General features: G+C 38.7%; 1 protein-coding gene across 1 annotated transcript in view; it reads left to right on the top strand.

Annotated features, from left to right (window-relative positions):
* The window catches only part of COPG2 (coat protein complex I subunit gamma 2), a 115784-nt gene that overhangs the window by 10423 nt on the left and 84463 nt on the right, over nucleotides 1–20898 (top strand). The window contains exon 5 of the mRNA XM_028106366.2: nucleotides 14823–14902. Coding sequence (XP_027962167.1) covers nucleotides 14823–14902 — 80 coding nt within the window. The remainder of the gene's footprint in view (nucleotides 1–14822; nucleotides 14903–20898) is intronic.

Genomic DNA, 20898 nt, shown 5'->3' with positions numbered 1-20898 from the left:
TTGTGCATAACACCCAGTGCTCCATGCAGAACGTGCCCTCCTTAATACCCATCACCAGGCTAACCCATCCCCCCACCCCCCTCCCCTCTAGAACCCTCAGTTTGTTTTTCAGAGTCCATCGTCTCTCATGGTTCGTCTCCCCCTCCGACTTACTCCCCTTCATTCTTCCCCTCCTGCTATCTTCTTCTTTTTCTTTTTTCTTAACATATATTGCATTATTTGTTTCAGAAGTACAGATCTGTGATTCAACAGTCTTGCACAATTCACAGCGCTCACCATAGCACATACCCTCCCCAATGTCCATCACCCAGCCACCCCATCCCTCCCACCCCCCTCCACTCCAGCAACCCTCAGTTTGTTTCCTGAGATTAAGAGTCTCTTATGGTTTGTCTCCCTCTCTGGTTTCGTCTTGTTTGATTTTTTCCTCTTTTCCCCTGTGATCCTCTGCCTTGTTTCTCAAATTCCACATATCAGTGAGATCATATGATAATTGTCTTTCTCTGATTGACTTATTTCTCTTAGCCTAATTACCCTCCAGTTCCATTCACATTGTTGCAAATGGCAAGATTTCATTCTTTTTGATGGCTGCATAATATTTCATTGTGTGTGAGTGCGTGTGTGTGTATGTGTATACCACATCTTCTTTATCCATTCATCATCTCTTGATGGACATCTAGGCTCTTTCCATAGTTTGCCTATTGTGGACATTGCTGCTATAAACATTGGGGTGCACGTGCCCCTTCGGATCACTACATTTGTATCTTTGGGGTAAATACTCAGTAGTGCAATTGCTGGGTCGTAGGGTAGCTCTATTTTCAACTTTTTGAGGAACCTCCATACTGTTTTCCAGAGTGGCTGCACCAGCTTGCTTCCCACCAACAGTGTAGGAAGGTTCCCCTTTCTCTACATCCTCGCCAACATCTGTCATTTCCTGACTTGTTACTTTTAGCCATTCTGACTGGTGTGAGGTGGTATCTCATTGAGGTTTTGATTTGTATTTCCCTGATGCCGAGTGATGTAGAGCACTTTTTCATGTGTCTGTTGGCCATTTGGATGTCTTTGCAGAAATGTCTGTTCACGTCTTCTGCCCATTTCTTGATTGGATTATTTGTTCTTTGGGTGTTGAGTTTGATAAGTTCTTTATAGATTTTGGATACGAGCCCTTTATCTGATATGTCATTTGCAAATATCTTCTCCCATTCTGTGGGTTGTCTTTTGGTTTTGTTGACTGTTTCCTTTGCTGTGCAAAAGCTTTTTATCTTCGGGTGCCTAGGTGGCTCAGTCATTAAGCATCTGCCTTTGGCTCAGTCGAGCCCCGCATCTGGCTCCCTGCTCAGCGGGAAGCCTGCTTTTCTCTCTCCCACTCCCCCTGCTTGTGTTCCCTCTCTTGCTGTTTCTCTCTCTGTCAAATAAATAAAATCTTTTAAAAAAAAAAGCTTTTTATCTTGATGACGTCCCAGTAGTTAATTTTTGCCCTTGCTTCCCTTGACTTTGGCGATGTGTCTAGGAAGAAGTTGCTGTGACTGAGGTCGAAGAGGTTGCTGCTTGTGTTCTCAAGGATTTTGATGGATTCCTGTCTCACATTTAGGTCTTTCATCCATTTTGAGTCTATTTTTGAGTGTGGTATAAGGAAATGGTCCTGTTTCATTCTTCTGCACGTGGTTGTCCAATTTTCCCAACAACATTTGTTGAAGAGACTTTTTTCAGTTGGACATTCTTTCCTGCTTTGTCATCTATAGAGTTGAGGGTCCATTTCTGGGCTCTCTGTTCTGTTCCATTGATCTATGTGTCTGTTTTTATGTCAGTACCATACTGTCTTGATGATGACAGCTTTGTAATAGAGCTTGAAGTCCAGAATTGTGATGCCACCAGCTTTGCTTTTCTTTTTCAACCCTCCTCTGGCTATTCAGGGTCTTTTCTGGTTCCATACAAATTTTAGGACTATTTGTTCCATTTCTGTGAAAAAAGTTGATGGTATTTTGATAGGGATTGCATTAAATGTATAGATTGCTCTAGATAGCATAGACATTTTCACAATATTTATTCTTCCAATCCATGAGCATGAAACATTTTTCCATTTCTTTGTGTCTTCCTCAGTTTCTTTCATGAGTATTCTATAGTTTTCTGAGTACCGATTCTTTGCCTCTTTGGTTAGATTTATTCCTAGGTTTTGGGTGCAGTTCTAAATGGGATCAACTCCTTAATTTCTCTTTCTTCTGTCTTGGTGGTGTATAGAAATGGAACTGATTTCTGTGCATTGATTTTATATCCTGCCACTTTACTGAATTCCTGTATGAGTTCTAGCAGTTTTGGGGTGGAGTCTTTTGGGTTTTCCACATAAAGTGTCGTATCATCTGCAAAGAGCGAGAGTTTGACTTCTTCTTTGCTGATTTGGATGCTTTTCATTTATTTTTGTTGTCTGATTGTTAAGGCTAGGACTTCTAGTACTGTGTTGAATAGGAGTGGTGATAGTGGACATCCCTGCCATGTTCCTGACCTTAGGGGATAGTTTTTCCCATTGAGAATGGGAAAAAAAAAAACCCCACAGTGTTTTTTATAGATGGCTTTTACGATATTGAGGTATGTACCCTCTGTCCCTACACTGTGAAGAGTTTTCATCAAGAAAGGATGCTGTACTTTGTCAAATGCTTTTTCTGCATCTATTGAGAGGATCATATGGTTCTTGTTCTTTCTTTTATTAATGTATTGTATCACGTTGATTGATTTGTGGATGTTGAAACCAACCTTGCAGCCCAGGAATAAATCCCACTTGGTCGTGGTGAATAATCCTTTCAATGTACTGTTGGATCCTGTTGGCTAGTATTTTGGTGAGAATTTTTGCATCCATGTTCATCAGGGATATTGGTCTGTAATTCTCCTTTTTGATGAGGTCTTTGTCTGGTTTTGGGATCAAGGTAATACTGGCCTCATAAAATGAGTTTGGATGTTTTCCTTCCAGTTCTATTTTTTGGAACAGTTTCAGAAGAATAGGTATTAATTCTTTAAATATTTGGAAGAATTCCCCTGGGAAGCCATCTGGCCCTGGGCTCTTGTTTGTTGGGAGATTTTTGATGACTGCTTCAATTTCCTTGCTGGTTATAGGTCTGTTCAGGTTTTCAATTTCTCCATTTCAATTTTGGTAGTTTACATGTCTCTAGGAATGCATCCATTTCTTCAAGATTGCCTAATTTGTTGGCATATAGTTGCTCATAATATGTTCTTATAATTGTATGTCTTTGGTGTTGGTTGTGATCTCTCCTCTTCCATTCATGATTTTATTTATTTGGGTCCTTTCTCTTCTCTTTTTCATAAGTCTGGCCAGGGGTTTATCAGTCTTACTAATTCTTTCAAAGAACCAGCTCCTAGTTTCGTTGATCTGTTCTGTTCTTTTGGTTTCTATTTCATTGATTTCTGCTCTGATCTTTATTAATAATTTCTCTTCTGCTGGGCTTAGGCTTTTCTTTCTCCAGCTCCTTTAGGTGTAGAGTTAGGTTGTGTATTTGAGACCTTTCTTGTTTCTTGAGAAAGGCTTGTATTGCTATATACTTTCCTCTCCGGACTGCCTTTGCTGCATCCCAAAGATTTTGAACAGTTGTGTTTTCATTTTCATTTGTTTCCATGAATTTTTAAAATTCTTCTTTAATTCCCTGGTTGACCCATTCATTCTTTAGTAGGATACTCTTTAGCCTCCATGTATTTGAGTTCTTTCCAACTTTGCTCTTGTGATTGAGTTTGAGTTTCAAAGCACTGTGGTCTGAAAATATGCAGGGAATGATCCAAATCTTTTGGTACCAGTTGAGACCTGATTTGTAACCCAGGATGTGATCTATTCTGGAGACTGTTCCATGTGCCCTAGAGAAGAATGTGTATTGTGTTGCTTTGGGATGGAATGTTCTGAATGTATCTGTGAAGTCCGTCTGGTCCAGTGTGTTATTTAAATCCCTTATTTCCTTATTGATCTTTTGCTTAGATGATCTGTCCATTTCAGTGAGGGGGGTGTTAAAGTCCCCTACTACTACTGTATTATTGTTGATGTGTTTCTTTGATTTTGTTATTAATTGGCTTATATAATTGGCTGCTCCCATGTTAGGGGCATAAATATTTACAATTGTTGGATCTTCTTGTTGGATAGACTCTTTATGTACGATATAGTGCCCTTCCTCATCTCTTATAGTCTTTGGTTTAAAATCTAATTTGTCTGCTATAAGGATTGCCACCCCAGCTTTCTTTTGATGTCCATTAGCATGGTAAATCGTTCTCCACCCTCTCACTTTAAATCCGTAGGTTTCTTTGGAGGAGTCTCTTGCAGACAGCATATAGATGGCTCTTGTTTTTTTTTGTCCAATCTGATACCCTTTATGTTTTGATTAGGGCATTTAGCCCATTTACATTCAGGGTAACTATTGAAAGATATGAATTTAGTGCCATGGTATTGCCTGTAAGGTGATTGTTACTATAAATTGTCTCTGTTCCTTTCTGGTCTATGTTACTTTTAGGCTCTTTCTTTGCTTAGAGGACCCCTTTCAATATTTCTTATAGGACTTGTTTGGTGATCACAAATTCTTTTAGTTTTTGTTTGTCCTGGAGGCTTTTTATCTCTCCTTCTATTTTCAATGACAGCCTGTCTGGATATAGTATTTTTGCCTGCATATTTTTCTTGTTTAGTGCCCTGAATATATCATGCCAGTCTGCCAGGTCTCTGTGGCTAGGTCTGCTGCTAATCTAATGTTTCTACCATTGTAGGTTACAGACCTCGTGACCTGAGCTGTTTTCAGGATTTTCTCTTTGTCTCTGAGATTTTTAAGTTTTACTATTAGATGTCAGGGTGTTGACTTATTTTTATTGATTTTGAGGGGGGTTCTCTGTGCCTCCTGGATTTTGATGCCTCTTTACTTCCCCAGATTAGGGAAGTTCTCCGCTAAAATTTGCTCCAGTATACCTTCTGCCCCTCTCTCTTCTTCTTCTGGGATCCTAGTTATTCTAATATTGTTTTGCCTTATGGTATCACTTATCTCTTGAATTCTCCCCTCGTGATCCAGTAGTTGTTTATCTTTTTTTCCCACTTCTTTATTCTTCATCATTTGATCTTCTATATCACTTATTCTCTCGTCTGCCTCATTTATGCTAGCAGTTAGAGCCTCCATTTTTGATTGCACCTGATTAATAGCCTTTTTGATTTGGACTTGGTTAGATTTTATTTCTCCAGAAAGGGATCCTCTAGTATTGTCTATGCTTTTTTCACGCCCAGCTAGTATCTTTATAATCGTCATTCTGAACTCTAGTTCTGACATCTTACTAATGTCCCTGTTGATTAGGGTCCCTGGCAGTCAGTACTGCCTCTTGTTCTTTTTTTTGAGGTGAATTTCTGCATTTTGTCATTTTGTCCAGAGAAGAATAGGTGAATGAGAGAACAAAATGCTAAAAGAGTAACAACAACCCTAGAAAAATATACACTAAACAAATCAGAAGAGACCCAAAACCGGGGGAAAAGAAAAAGGGAAAAAAAAAAAAGAATATGATCAGGTTGGTGAATAGAACAAAGCCACACACTAGATTTTGGGTGTATTTTGGTCTGTTAGAAGAAACTGTATCCCAAAATTTTAAAGAAAGAAAGGCTTATACATATACAAAAAATAAGGTTAAATACAATGAAGGGATAGAATATGACTATAAAAATGAAAATTAAAAAAGATTTTAAAAAAATAAATTGATAAGATATTGGTTGAAAAGGAAAGAAGAAAAATTAAAAAAAAATAGAAAAAAAAATAAGGAAAATTTAAAAAATTAACTTTGAAAGACTAAAGAATCATGGGAAAAAAGCCATGAATTCTATGTACTGTATTCTCCTAGCGCTGGAGTTCTGTCATTCTCATTGATGGGTAAACTTGGTCTTGGCTGGCTGTTCTTGCTGATCTTCTGGGGGAGGGGCCTGTCGCAGTGGTTCTCAGATGTCTTTGCCCGAGGCGGAATTGCCCCGCCGTTGCCGGGGCGCCGGGCTAAGTCAGCAGCTCGGGTTTGCTCTCGGGAGCTTTTGTTCCCTGCAAGCTTTCCCTACAGCTTTGGAGGATGAGAGTGAAAACGACGGCCTCCCAATCTCGCCTGGAGAAGCCGAGAACTTGGGGCTCCACTCCTCAGTGTGCCCCCAGAGAAAAGCAGTCAATCTCTCCGGTCTCCCCGGTATCCCGCCGCACTCCATGCTCACCCAGCCTGTGGCCGAGCGTTTCTGTCTCTGGCACACGACACCGTGTGGAGTCTCCAAACCCAGCAGATCCCTGCGGTGCGCTCCTATGCCACTCCTCCCAGGGGAGGAAGGGGAGTCTCCCCGGATCTGCCGCTTGTTGCGTCCCTGCTGGAGGAGCAGTGGCCCGACTGTCACCGATCACAGTTCATGGCAACCCCGAGCTGAGAGCCCGCGCCTCGGCTCCGTCTCTGCAGCTCGCTTCCCCGCTCCGATACCTTGGAGCTCTGCTGCACTCAGGCACCCCTGGTCTTCCTGTGACCCCAAGGGTCCTGAGACCACACTGTCCCAGCAACGGTTCCACCCGCCGCTTAGTCCCTGGAGCGACGTCCCTCAGCGGAGCCGACTTCTAAAAGTTCCGATTTTGTGCTCCGATGCTCTATCACTTGTCAGTATTGGCTGCCGGAGGCTCTCTCCGGAATATCGCCTGGGACTCACTTCTTCCCACGTCCTACCTTCCAGAAAGTGGTCGCTTTTCTGTTCCTGGAATTGCTGCTATTCTTTTTTCGATCTGTTGAGTTTGTAGGTGTTCAGAATGGCTTGATAACTATCTGGCTGAATTCCTGGGACCAGACGAAATTTAGGTCTCCTACTCCTCCGCCATCTTTCTCACTCCTCTCTTTGTAGTTTCAATTTGCATTTCCCTAATGACTAATAATCTCAAACATCTTTTAGTGTGGTTTTTTTGCTTTATATATATATCCATGCTGAAGGATCTATTCATATCTTTTGCCCCTTTTTAATAATTTGGTTGGATATTTTCTTATATTTTATTTTTGAGAAGTCTGTGTATTCTGGATACAAGTCCTTTATCAGATATGTTTCTTAAATATTTTATTCCAGTCTGTAGCTTGTTTTTTTCATTTTTTAGTCTTTAAAGAAACAGAAGTTTTAAATTTTGATGAAGCCCGGTTTATCAATTTTTTTTCTGTTGTGGATTATGCCTCTGATCTGTATTAGAAATCTTTGCCTAACCCAGCATCACAAAGATTTTCTCCTATGCTTTTTTCTAGGCATTTTGATCCATTTTGAATTAATTTTTGTATTTGGTGTTAGGTAAGGGTTGTATTCCTTTTCCTCCTTTCACCACCTCTTCTTTTTCCTCCTACTTTATTTTCTCGACAAATGGTACTGGAATAGTTGCATATTAATATGGAAGGAGGAGGAAGAGGTGATGATTGAGTTACATTGAAACACATTAGAATATTCTGTTTTGTTTCATTGATCTGTATCTTTATTCTTATTCCAGTACCACACCGTCTCGATGACTATACATTTATAGTAAGTTTTAAATCAGGTAGTGCGTGTGTTCCTTTTTTTTCCTTTTTCAAAAGGTTTGGGTCTTCTAGGTTCTTTGCCTTTCTGTATGAATTTTTAGAATCAGCTTCCGTTTCTATTTTTTGAAGTCTGCTGGAACTTTGATGGGGATTACATTGAATCTGAAGATCAATTTGAGGAGAATTGACATTTAAACATTGTGTTTTTTGTTCCACAAACATGGTATTTATCTCCTCTTATTCAGGTCTCTTTAATTTCTGTCAGCAGTATTATAGCTTTCAGCATACAAGTCTTATACATATTTTGTGAATTTATCCCTAAAGTAGTTAAGATTTTAAAAATACTATTGTATTTGTTTTGTTTGTAAGTAGTTTTAGAAATTAAATTGGTTCTTGCATATTCCTGTGATTTTGTTAAATTCATTTATTCTAGGAGTATTTTGGAAGATTCCTTAGAATTTACTTTTTCCTTTTCAATCTGTATGCCTTTGATTTATTTATCTTACCTTACTGTCTTCTTGCACTATTGTACAATATAAATAGAAGTGATGATAGGGATCATCCTTGTTTTGTTCTTGATCTTAGGGTGAAGGTATTTAATCTTTCACCAGTAAGTAAGGTGCTAGCACTTAAGTTTTTCATAAATGGCCTTTATCAGCTTGAGGAAGTTCCATTCTATTCCTAGTTTGCTGAGAGATTGTGTGTGTGTGTGTGTGTGTGTGTGTGTGTGTGTGTGTGTGTGTGTATAAGTATTGAATTTTGTCAAATGATTTTTTTACATCCATTGGATTATCATGGCTTTTCTTTTTCAGTATGTTAATATGATGAGATGCATTTATTCATTATTCTGGAAAATAGAAAGTCTTTCATTTTTGTTTGTTAAAGTTTGTTAAGGATTTTTGAGTGTGGTCATGAAATCTGTACTTTTTTCTTATAATATTTTTGTCTGGATTTTGTATTTGGATAATGCTGGCCTTGTAAGATGAATTGGGAAGTCTTTCTTCCTTTCTTCCTCTTCTGATTTCTGGAAGTGTTTTTGTAGAATCATCATTAATTTTTCCTGAAGTGTTCGATGGAGTTCAATATTAAAGCCATCTTTTTTTTTCTTTTAGAGGGAGGAGAGGGGTGAAGGGAGAGGGAGAAAGAGAATCTTTTTTTTTTTAATATTTTATTTATTTATTTGACAGAGAGAGAGTGAGCAAGAGAGGGAACACAAGCAGGGGGAGTGGGAGAGGGAGAAGCAGGCTTTCCGCTGAGCAGGGAGCCCAATGCGGGGCTCAATCCCAGGACCCTGGGTTCATGACCTGAGCCAAAGGCAGACGCTTAACGACTGAGCCACCCAGGCACCCCAAGAAAGAGAATCTTAAGCAGGCTCCATGCCCAGTACCTGCGGAGCCAACTAGGGGCTCGATGTCACAACCCTGAGATCATGACCTGAGCCAAAATCCAGAGTCAGACTCTTAATCTCCTGAGCCACTCACGTGCCCCAAAACTGTCTTATTTAAGGGAAGATTTTTGAAAATTAACTCCATTAAAAAGAAATAGATATGGTACTATTCAGATTATTTATCTTCTTCAGTGAGGTCTGGTAGTTCGTGTCTTTCAAGGCGTTTATCCATTTCATGGAATTCGTTGAACTTTGTTTCCTTAAAACTGTTCATGATATTCTCTTATTTTTTTTAGTGTTTGTAGGATCTGTAGTAATGTCTTTTCTTTCATTCTGATAGTGGTAAATTGCTTTTTTCTATTCCTGGGAAGTTTATCTAGACCTTTATAAACTTTATTGATCTCTTCACACAACCAGCTTTTTGTTTCATTGACTTTTCTCTATTAATTGTTTTTTTCTTTCAAACTAATTGTGCAAAAAAATAGAATGCTGAAAAGTCATGCCCTAAGAAGGGGGAGAAAAAGAAAGATCAATCAAGAAGGACAAACATAAATCATACAATAAGATGGTAAATATAGACCCAAATATATTACTATCTACATTAAATGTAAATGAAGAACACAAAAAACATTTATAAAAATCAACTATATACAGAGCCATAATTCAAGATGCAACAAATTTTTAAAGGAATGAAATTGTACAGATTGTGTTCTCTAATTAAAATGGATTGGTGTTGGAATTGAATAATAAAAGAGTCCCTAGGTAATTCACAAAATGTTTTGATATTAAAAACATATTTCTGTTTGTTTCTAGCCATGATGCAGTTAAGGGGTTAGGTTTATCCTGCTACTGCAAATACCTAGAAAATCAAACAAAATATATTAAGTAGTTTTCAGACATTAGATTAACAGGCATCCCAGGATTATGATCCGAAGAAAAAGAAGAACAAAGTGAGCCCTAGGATTGCATTAGCTCATTGCCCAGAGGCAGATTACAGGTATCAGGTCAAGGAGGGCACACTGAAAAGGAGCCTAGTTACCTCTCTGAGTTGAGAAAACAGATGGAGTACGAGGAAGCCAAACAAGAAAGCTCAAATTTGTAGGGCAGAGTACTAGAGAGGACAGAAGTCGGGGGAGAGGGAGAGAAGCAAGAAAGGAAGGAAGTACTTCCAGCAATTTGCTGTGGGGCTCCCCTTGAATCTTTGGGTAAGAATTGATCTGTGCATATATAAAAGGAAACTACTCAAGGCTAAAGAAAGAATCACCAGAACACAGGACTGAAAATCGTTCCTATTTCCATCCAGTGAGAGCAGAAAAACCTTGTCATCTGGCATAGTTCTCAGGCATCATCACCTTAGTAATGGGAATATATTAGATGTGTACTAAAGCTTAAAAAGGCTCAAAAGCAAACCTCAAAAGTAAAAATTTGATTCCAGGTAATTTAATCTCATGAAGAGTAAAGTACAATACCATGTAAAAGAATACAACAAAATCTAGCACCAAACAGTATAAACTTCACAATATACAGCATCCATTAAAAAATTATAGGTAAGCAAAGAAGCAGGAAAATATTATCCATAACCAGGAGAAAAATGGATCAATAGACCCAAACCAGAAATGATAAGATGATGGAAGGAGCAGATAATGATAAAACAGCTATTATATATAGAACCTTTATGCCTAAGAATATATAGAAAGACATAATAGGAATGAGGAGCAAAATAGAAGGCATCCAGAGAGACCCAAATATGCCTCTAGAAGTTAAGGAAAAATATTTATATGAGCTAGCATATATTAAATGAAAAATATATCTCATGGGGTTAATAGAGTAGAGACTGTAGGGGAAAAAAATCAGTAACCTTGAGGACAGATAGAAATTATCCAAAATGAAGCCAAGAGAGAAAAAGGACTGAATAAAAACGAACAGAGCATTAATGGGATAATAGTTTGGAAGTTCTAGTGGTTACCCTAGAAATTACAACATGATTATTTGACTTTCAGAATTTAGTATTCATCTTTATCTTGTACCTGTTCATGGAAGATTTGAGAACCTTAGGACACTCTTATTATGTATATGAATATATAAACATATATATATGTATATATATACACACACACACATTTACTCATGTATGTCATAACATCATTTCTTGTGTGTTTTTTGGTTGTTCATTGTGATTTATCCACGTCCTCACCACTTTTTAAAGAAAGTCTTTATATTTTTAGAAAAGTTTTACGTTCACAGCAAATTAAAAGGAAGATACATAGATTTTCTGGATACTCCCTGATGCCACAACTTATCAACATCTCTCACCAGAGTCGTAAATTGGTTACAATACATAAACCTACATTGACACGTCATAATCACACAGAGTCCATAGTTTATGTTAATACTCACTCTTGGTGTTAGACATTACGTGGATTTGGACAAATGTATAATGACATGCATCTGTCCTTAAATATTATACAGAGTATTTTCACTGACCTAAAAAATCTGTGCGCCAGCTATTCATTCCCCGTCCTAACCCCCAAAACCTGGCAACCACGGATGCTTTTACTGTCTCCATAGCTTTGCCCTTTCTAGAATGTCATGTAGCTGGAATTATATAGCATGTATCTTTTACAGATGGGTTTCTTTCACTTAGTAATATACATTTAATTTCCTCCATGTCTTTTCACAGCTTGATAGCTCATTTTCTTTTTAGTGCTGAGTAATATTCTGTTGTCTGGATGTGCCACAGTTTATCCATTCACCTACTAAAGGACATCTTGGTTGCTTCCAAGTTTTGGCAATTATGAATAAAGCTGCTATAGAGTGCTGGGCTGGCTCGGTCAGTAGAGTGTGTGACTCTTGATCTTGGGGTTGTAAGTTCGAGCCTTATGTTGGGTGTAGAGATTAAAGAATTAAAAATGAAATAAAAATTTTTAAAAATGCTATAAACATCTGTATGCAGGTTTTTAGATGGACGTAAGTTTTCAACTTCTTTTGGTAAAACCAAGGAACATGATTGCTGGATTGTACGGTAAGAGTATGTTTAGTTTTGTAAGAAATCCCAAACCTTTCAAATTGGCTATACCACTTTTATTCCCACCAACAATGAATGAGAGTTCCTGATGCTCCACATCCTTATTAGCATTTGGTGTTGTCAGTGTTCTGGATTTTGGCCATTCTAATAGGAATATAGTGGTATCTCATTGTTTAAATTTGCCTTTCCCAAATGACATGATGTGGAGCATCTATAATATAAAAAGAATTCTTACATTTGAATACTTATACTTTCATATACTTATTTGTCATTTATCTGTTTAAGTGAAGTGTCTTAAGGTATTTGGCTCATTTTTAATCAAGTTTTTCTTATTTTTTACTTTTAAGAGGTCTTTGTATATTTTGGGTGATAATCCTGTATCAGATGTGTTCTACAAATATTTTCTCCCAGTCTGTGGCTTGTCTTATCATCTTGACATTGTCTTTTGCAGAGCTGAAGTTTTTACTTTTTTTTTTTTTTTAAGATTTTATTTATTTATTTGACAGGGAGAGACACAGCCAGAGAGGGAACACAGCAGGGGGAGTGGGAGAGGGAAAAGCAGGCTTCCCGCGGAGCAGGGAGCCTGATGCAGGGCTCTATCCCAGGACCCTGGGACCATGACCTGAGCAGAAGGCAGACGCTTAACGACTGAGCCACCCAGGAGCCCCTGAAGTTTTTACTTTTAATAAAGGCTGGCTTCTCTCTCTCTCCTCTAAAGAAAGGGGGGGGGGGTGCCTGGGTGGCTCAGTCGGTTGGGCATCCAACTCTTAATTTTGTCTCAGGTTATGATCTCAGGGTTGTGAGATTGAGCCCTGCATCAGGCTCCATGCTGCATGTGGAGTCTGCTTAAGATTCTCTCTCTCTCTGCTCTTCTCCCTGCCCACCCCCCAAGAAAAGGCTGGTTTATTCATTATTTCTTTTATGATCATACCTTTGGAGTTGTATCTAAAATGTTATCATCATATCCAAGGTCATCTAGGTTTTCTCCTAGAAGTTTTACAGTTTTGCATTTTATATTTAGGTCTGTGATCCATTTTGGGTTAATTATTTTTTTTTAAAGATTTTATTTATTTATTTGACAGAGAGAGACACAGCAAGAGAGGGAACACAAGCAGGGGGAGTGGGAGAGGGAGAAGCAGGCTTCCCACTGAGGAGGGAGCCCGATGTGGGGCTCGATTCCAGGACCCCGAGATCATGACCCGAGTCGAAGGCAGATGCTTAATGACTGAGCCACCCAGGCGCCCCTTGGGTTAATTCTTGTTAAGACTGTAAGGTCTGTGTCTAGATTCTTTTTTTTTTTTGCATGTGGATGTCCAGTTCTTCTAGTACCATTTGGTGAACAGACTATCTTTGCTCCATTGTACTGCCTTTGTTCCTTTGTCAAAGATCAATTGTATTTATATGGGTGTATTTCTCAGTGTCTATTCTGTCCCATTCATTTATTTGTCTATTCTGTAGCTAATACCATACTGCCTTGTTACTGTTTACCACTTTTCCTTCACTCTCCATTTCTTGCTATATTTCTGAGTTATTATCTAGAATAATTTTCCCTGAGCCTGGAGAATATACCTTTTAGAACCTTGTCCTTCCTAGACTTTGGATACTTTATCCTTTGCCTGGAAGGTCCCGGGTCTGTACTTCTCTGGCTGGGAGGTGTTTGCTTTTCCACTTTGGCATCTATGAATTTCACTTCGTTTTACCCTTGGCTATGTAGTTAAATTTTTTGTTCCTATTTTATCCAACATTTCAGTGTGTTTGTTTAGGCAGTATATTTTAGTGGTTCCTGGCACCTCTTTGTCAACACTTTGTATTGTCACTCTTTTGATTTTTAGCCATTTTGGTGAGTGTGAGGTGGTATCTGAAATACGGTTTTTTGTATTTCCCTGATGACTGATGTTGAGGGCCCCACCCCCTATTTTTTGTGCTTTAGCTCAATTTTTGGTGCCTCCAGTTTTATTCTGCTTCATGGTAGATTTTTATTTTGGGGGAGAGGACAACTTTTCTTCAACTCTGAAGTTGTGGTTTTTATTTTTTGTTTTCTTCTAATGGTAGCTTCGTATGGTTATCATCTGCCCCATTCATCTGACCCTGACTGGCTTTCTTTTTCTTGGGGTGATTTTTTCTGTGTTTTATCACCATGAGAATCCTCACTTCCTTCTTCTCTTTCCTTAATGGGCTCAGTAGTTTCCACCAGGTTCTTTCTACAGCTTGGAGTCTGGAGCTGGGTCTGGTGTATTTGAGTTTCACTACTTATAAGAAATATGAAGTTGTTGGTAGAGAATGTGGCTAGATAGGCTAGAGGAACCAGTGCCCACAGCGTATGAATAAACCAGAGACCAGGTGAGGAGGAGCATAGGTGAAACTTTACTATTGTTACATGAACTGTTACTTTGGACACAGATATCTTGAAAACTGAAATCTTGATAATTGAAAATGGAAGTTGGTTATACAAGCACAAATACTTCAAGGAAAAACATCTGTGTATGTTGGACTGAGGAAGATAAGGAGCTTGCATGTCTCTCCATCCATATATTTAAAGAATTTTAAAAATACATTTTCCAGGATAATCCTTTAACACTTGGAGAAATCTATGTTTTTGGATTTACACTGTCAAAGTTTGGATCTATGCGTAAATATCATTTTAATTTTTAATTTAAATTTTAAAATTTTCACCTAGATGTTTTTTCACTATGTCAGTGCATCATTTACTTGTTTCGGAAACAGTAGTGTTCTGAACGTTTTCTCATCCAGATATTTTCAGAAGGATTTTTTGGATAGTTGAGAATCTTATTAAGAATAATCTTCTAAATATATCTACTTGGGGCCCTCACTTCAACAGTTTCAAGGACCATTTCCTTATGAATAACCTGTTGCCTTATATAAATAATTTTTCAGCAAACACTGAGAAGAATGTGCTACCTTACCATCAAAGAAATGGCTACAATATCTGAGGATGTGATAATTGTCACGAGCAGGTATGTGAATGGTCAGAACCTAACCTGGAGTACTTATATATTTAGTGGAATATTTGTTGTTCTTTTTCTATTAGTTTTACTTTTTTGACTGTAAGAAAGCAAATAGGAATTAAAAAAAAATCTTAAAGCATTCTTTCCTAAAATGTGGTTGTCATCATGTGAAAACCATGTCTATCTGATAAAGCAAAGAAGTCACAAAGGGTAATGCTAACGGATTTGCTAATACATTTTAAATGTTCATAATAATATGTAAACAGAACCAAAATGTAAATGATACATTGACATAAAATATTTACAATAAGTATATCAAAAGGCTAGTATATATAATATGTAAAGAACTCTTCTACTTCAAAAAAATTCCAAGTGATAGTTCTTACAATAACCAATATAAAGGATCTGGTTGTTTTTAGTCATTCTCTCATAACCAAAAAATGTAAATTAAAAACTCAAATGAGTTATAAGATTTCTACCCATCAAATTGGCAAAAAAGAAAAAAGGCAGTAGGTGCTTGTAAGGGAGACTGATATTCTTGTATATACAGGAGGCAGAATAATAAATTGATTCAGGTTTTCTAGAAAGCAGTTTGACAGCATTCAGATGTTGAACGTTTGAAAAGTTTTATCCCTTTGACACAGTAATCCCATGTCGATGGAACTATGCTCAGAAAATAATCAGAGATAGCACAGGAAGACTTATATGTAATAATGTTCATTGCAACACTGTTTACACTAGCAGAAAGGGTGAAACAATTTAAATGTCTGCTATTGTTGAATTTAATTATATATAAATTAACCATGTCATAATCAGATTATGGGATTATTTTAATTTTTTGAGACATCTTTAATGATATGGAAAAGTCCTCACAAAGTGCTGAATGAGAGTTGGATTCAAGTCCATGTACTTTATATAGTCTCCCTTTAAAACATATTTTATGTACATATATAAAAATATATGGATGGAAATATGCTGATATATTACCAGTAGATTATCTCTGGGTGTTTGGGATTATGGCTATTTATTTTCTTTAAAATTTTGAAAATTTCCCAGTGTCCTGGAGTCAGGATGGATAATCTAATTATTAATTATAATTCATTTAAGTGAATTTGGTCTTTGTACAACAACATAAATTTTGGAGGAGGGTGCTTGTTTTTAACCAGCAGTTGTATTGAATAAGTTTCAATTAGTGAAGCTTTCAGCTGAAAATAACCGAAAGGCAGATGTAGTCACTAGGCATAGAGTAGCTAGCGTTGGTTCAGTAGTGCAACAGTGTGAGGGCTGGTGTCTCTTGAATCTCACATGATTGCAGAATAGATGCCTGAATTACTGGCAGTGCACCATTCAAGGTGGGAGGGGTACCGGGAAGGGGGCCAGGGAGGGCCAGCACCATCTGCCTCTTTTATCAGGTATGCGATAGCTTTTCCCAAGGCAATTTGTAGATTTCATTTGACACAGCTGTGTTATACAACTCTCGACTCTTGTTAGGACCAGGAAAGTGACGATTTCGCTTTTAAAGGCCAAGTATTGGGGGCAGGCAAGGGAGAAGGGGTTGGAAATGGGTATTGGATTAGTTAGCTAACAATATTTGCCACAAGTAACAAACAGAAAATCTTCACTTGGATTGCTGTACTCACTAAATGTTGGAAAAATTAAAAATAGATTAGGGTTTTTTGTTTGTTTAGCTGTTAGTACTTCCTTCTGAATCCTGTTAGGCTGCCATGAATTATGGTTTGCTTCTAGCTCATTTTAAGAGATTAGTAGATGTAGTAGGCAGAATAATGGCCGTCCAAAGATATCCCTGGCCTAAGTCCCAGGACCTACAATATGTTTCATTATACCGCAAAGGGGAAGTAAAGTTGCTAATCAGCAGGTAGGGAGAATAGGGTGGATGATGCAGGTGGGCCCGATAAGGGTCCTTAAAAGTGGAAGAAGAAAGTGGAAAGGTCAGTAAAGAGATGTGATGATGAAAGCAGGTCACAGGTGCGATGTTGCTGGAGGAAGGGGGCCGTGAGCCAGGGAATGTGGGTGGCCCCAGCAGTTAGAAAAGGCAAGGAAATGGATTCACCCCTACAGCCTCCCAAAAGGAGGCCTGCCAATACCTTGATGTTATCCTGGTGAGACCTGTGTTGCATTTCTAACTTACAGAACTGTAAGATAAAGAAGTGAACGTGGTCTTTCGTCTTTTAAGTTTGAGGTGATTTGTTACAGTAGCCATAGAAAATGAGTAGATCTTGTATAAGCATCAAATCAACACATTGTGTACTTTAAAATTATACAATATTATATGCCAATTATATCTCAAAGCTGTGGGAAAAACTACTAGAGATTTTGGTATCTGGAAGTAGGGTACTGCTGTAACAAATACCTGAAAATGTGGAAGTGGCTTTGGGAATTGGGCAACAAGTAGATGCTGGAAGAATTTGGGGGAACATGACAGATAAGGCCTACATTGCCTTGAACAGAGTGTTAGTGGAAAGCTGGATGTTAATGACCTTGGTAGACTCAGAAAGAAGTGAGGAGCAGGGTAGAGAAAACACCACTGTAGAGAATGCTCAGATCCTTGTGAACATACTGTTGGTAGAAATATGGACACTAAAGGTACTGCTGGGAGGCTCAGAAGGAAATGAGGAAGGTGTTAGCAACTGGAGGGAAGGGGACCCTGGTCCTGTAGTGGCAGAGAGCTTAGTAGGATTGTGCTTGCAGTTATATAGAAATCAGGACTTGTGAGCTTGGATGTTTAACTGAGATTTCCAGAGTGTCAAGGTGTGGCCTGGTTTCTTTTTACCACTTACAGTAGAATTTTGAGACTAGAGAAATAAATTGAGGAGACACCTGTTTAAGAGCCAGGAGTTCTTTACAAAAATCATTATGTTGTGCACCTGAAACTGAGACGTTATATGTCTGAGACTCTTACAGCAGCAGCACCACTGCTAGTCTGGACTGAAAGGGACAGAGAGAGGACAAAGTGAAAGAAGGTTGTCAGAGTCCCAAATTCTCCGATAGGAAACCGGCCGAGAAGACTGCTCAGCTTTAAACATGCGCCGCCCTCACAAAAAGGAAGGATGGCTCTGAGGGCAGGGTTGCAGGCCCATAGTGTGGAGCTGAGAACGATGGAGAATTCTCCCCAGCACCTGAAACCTTCTCCAGTTTGCTTGGCTGGATTTCAGAATTGCTTAGGACCAGTGACTTTTTTTTCTTCTTTTTTTTCATCCCATTTTCTCCTTGTGAACAGCAAAGTCTGCAAGTGCTATCCTGTGGTAGCCCCACCCTTGTATTTTGGGTCACACAACTTGTTTCCTAGTTTCACAGGCCCACAGGTGGAGAGGAATTTTGCCTCGGGAGAGAGTATACCCAGTCTCACCCGTACCTAACTGATTTTGATGCTAAGGTCAGGATTTTTGAATCAGTGGGATTTCGATGAGCTTTTGGACTTTGAGTTGGTGCTGTAATGCGTTGAGATCTCGGGGGATCTTGGGATGGGGTGAATGTATTTTGCTTCTGAGATGGATGCAGCCTTGCTGACACAGTGATCTTAGCCCAGTGAGCCCTGTGTTGGACTGCTAATCCGCGGAACTGTAAGAATCTTTTCTTTGAAGGCACTAATTGTGGTCATCTGTTACAGCAGGAATAGAAAACTAATAGAGTAGATGACCCCTCTGCATATGTAGACAGTTGTGTGACCTTGCTGAGAAACCATGAAGATTAAAAATTCTGAAGAAAACCAGACACTTCATAAAAGGATATACAAATGGCCAAGAAATACATGGAAATGTTCTCAATATTATTAGTCATTAGGGAAATGCAGATTAAAACCTCAGTGAGATATCCTTCCATACCCACTAGAATCTTCGTTAAAATAACAAAACCTGACAACACCAATCAACAAGCCTGCTTCAACACCAAGTATACTGTAGGTGGGAATGTAGAATGATACGATCGCCTTAGAAGAACTTATGCAGAAAACTTATAAGAGGAAAAAATAATTTAAAGCCCTGAAAGACTCAAAGTATATTTGAACGAATGTACATGTTTTTGAGTAGATCAATTAAACATCATAAAGTTCAGTGCTCTCTAATTTGTAAAATCGGTTCAGTCTCAATGAAAAAAATCAACGGGCTATCTATTTTGGAGTTAGAAAAGTTGATGCTAAAGTTTACATGGAAAAACAAACATTTAAGAATAACCAGGAAGTAACTGTAAAAGAAAAACTGTGAGCTCTACCAACCAGTGCAGTATTGAGGCCTGAACACTTAAAACAGTGTGGTACTGACACATGAATAGACCCTGGAATAAAATTGTGTGATGACTCTGTAATGAGTCACCTTGGCCATGCTGATCTACATTTTCAGAATTTTCTGGTCCAAATGGAAAGCATAGAATTAGACCCAAATACATGTGGAAATTTAGTATTTGCCAAAGTGGCATCTCTAATCACTGGGGTAAACAGGTACTTCTTAATATATGATGCTGGGACAACTGAGTAGTCACTTGGAAAAATAAAATTAGATCTATATTTCACATCCTATATACAAATAAACTCTAAATGGATAAGGAATATAAATTTTAAAAATGAAAGCATGCAAGTACTAAAAGAAAAGATGAGTATATTCCTCTTTATTTTTGTTGTAGGGAAAAGCTTTTGTTAGGACTACAGTTCCAGAGGCAATGAAAGAAAAGATTGATTAAATTTGACTACCTAAGTTTCTCTTAATTAATGGCAAAAACACCACATAGAAGATGATCCAGGGGTTTTCAGTAGGTCTGAGTTGTATAGTTTCTTACGTTCATGGTATCCTACACGGCGTTGCCACTCATTTTATGGCAAAAATGGTGTGACAGTAGGCTCATGACTTAAGAGATCCAGTAGTTTTACCATATTCTGTTTCACCTAGGAGCTGACAGCCTAGTGGGATGATGGGATGACCTACTGAATGCTCAGATGAGGTAGTAGGTTAGAGATGGGACCCCGTTCAGTTAGAAAATTCTCCTGTGGGATGCAGTCTATGCATTACATTGATGGTCAGTGTAGTGTATGGTACCAATAAATACAATATGTGGGTCCAGGAATTAAGAGGTAGAAGTAGCACATGCTTTTCTCACCTTTGCTCCCAGTCACCCACTTGTAGAACTTATGCTTCCCATCCCCACCCAGAATGTGGGTTAAAGGCCCTGTTTCCCAAGGGACAGTGTTTTCAGGGATGAACAGGGGGAAGCATTTAACCCATTGACTTCTAGCTCCCACTGTTTGAGGATTGCCTTCAGCACAGAAATAACCCACGCTTCTGGATCTATGTGTCTGAGTGACAAGTTGGCAACCACAGGTACCCCATACTTCAGTGTCAGGAGTCCTGGGGCAGACAGGGAGCCAGTTTGCACATTCGAAATGATGACTACTGTTAGGCTGTTTTGGATTATTTATGTGGGGGACCAGCAGGTAAAGAAAGGAGCTGCTGCCCTCATAGAGGTAATTGACCTTGATCACTGTCAGGAGCTAGGCTTGTCGCTATACAAACGTGGAAGAGAGGACTGTATCTGGAATTCAAGGTATTGAGTATATTTTGATGTGTTCATGCCTGAGACAATGGTGAATAGAGAATAGGGAACAGCCAGTGGTCCAGCCCTGGTAAATCTCCAACAAAGAGCTCAGATTCTTTGGGATAAAGGTTTGAGCCACTTACCAGACACCTGACCAAGATAAGCTAAAGTGCTGGCTAAGAGTGAGGGAAATATAGAAGGGGTGATTATGGGAAGGAGATGGTGAATCTCAGTTACGGCTTTGGAATGTGTTGTAGCAGCAAGGATTGTACCATATTCCACTCCTTTTCCTGTGTCTTGTAGAAATAGTGGATGGTTACCATCTTGAAGACTCGGTGATAGGTTAGATTTAATGGAGGACACGTTCAAGTTTGAGGGGTGCAAAGGATGGACTGTTCTGGGTGTTGCTTTTGAGCCACCTCACATTTTCTCAGGCCTTCTCTGTGATCCCAGTTCTGCTTGCA

This window comes from Eumetopias jubatus, unplaced genomic scaffold (genome assembly GCF_037043125.1).
Source record: "Eumetopias jubatus isolate StellerSeaLion01/CBP00866 unplaced genomic scaffold, mEumJub1_p1.0 scaffold_14, whole genome shotgun sequence".
Lineage (NCBI taxonomy): Eukaryota > Metazoa > Chordata > Mammalia > Carnivora > Otariidae > Eumetopias > Eumetopias jubatus.
Note: the sequence above shows the minus strand (reverse complement) of the source record. Positions and strands in the feature narration are given on the sequence as shown.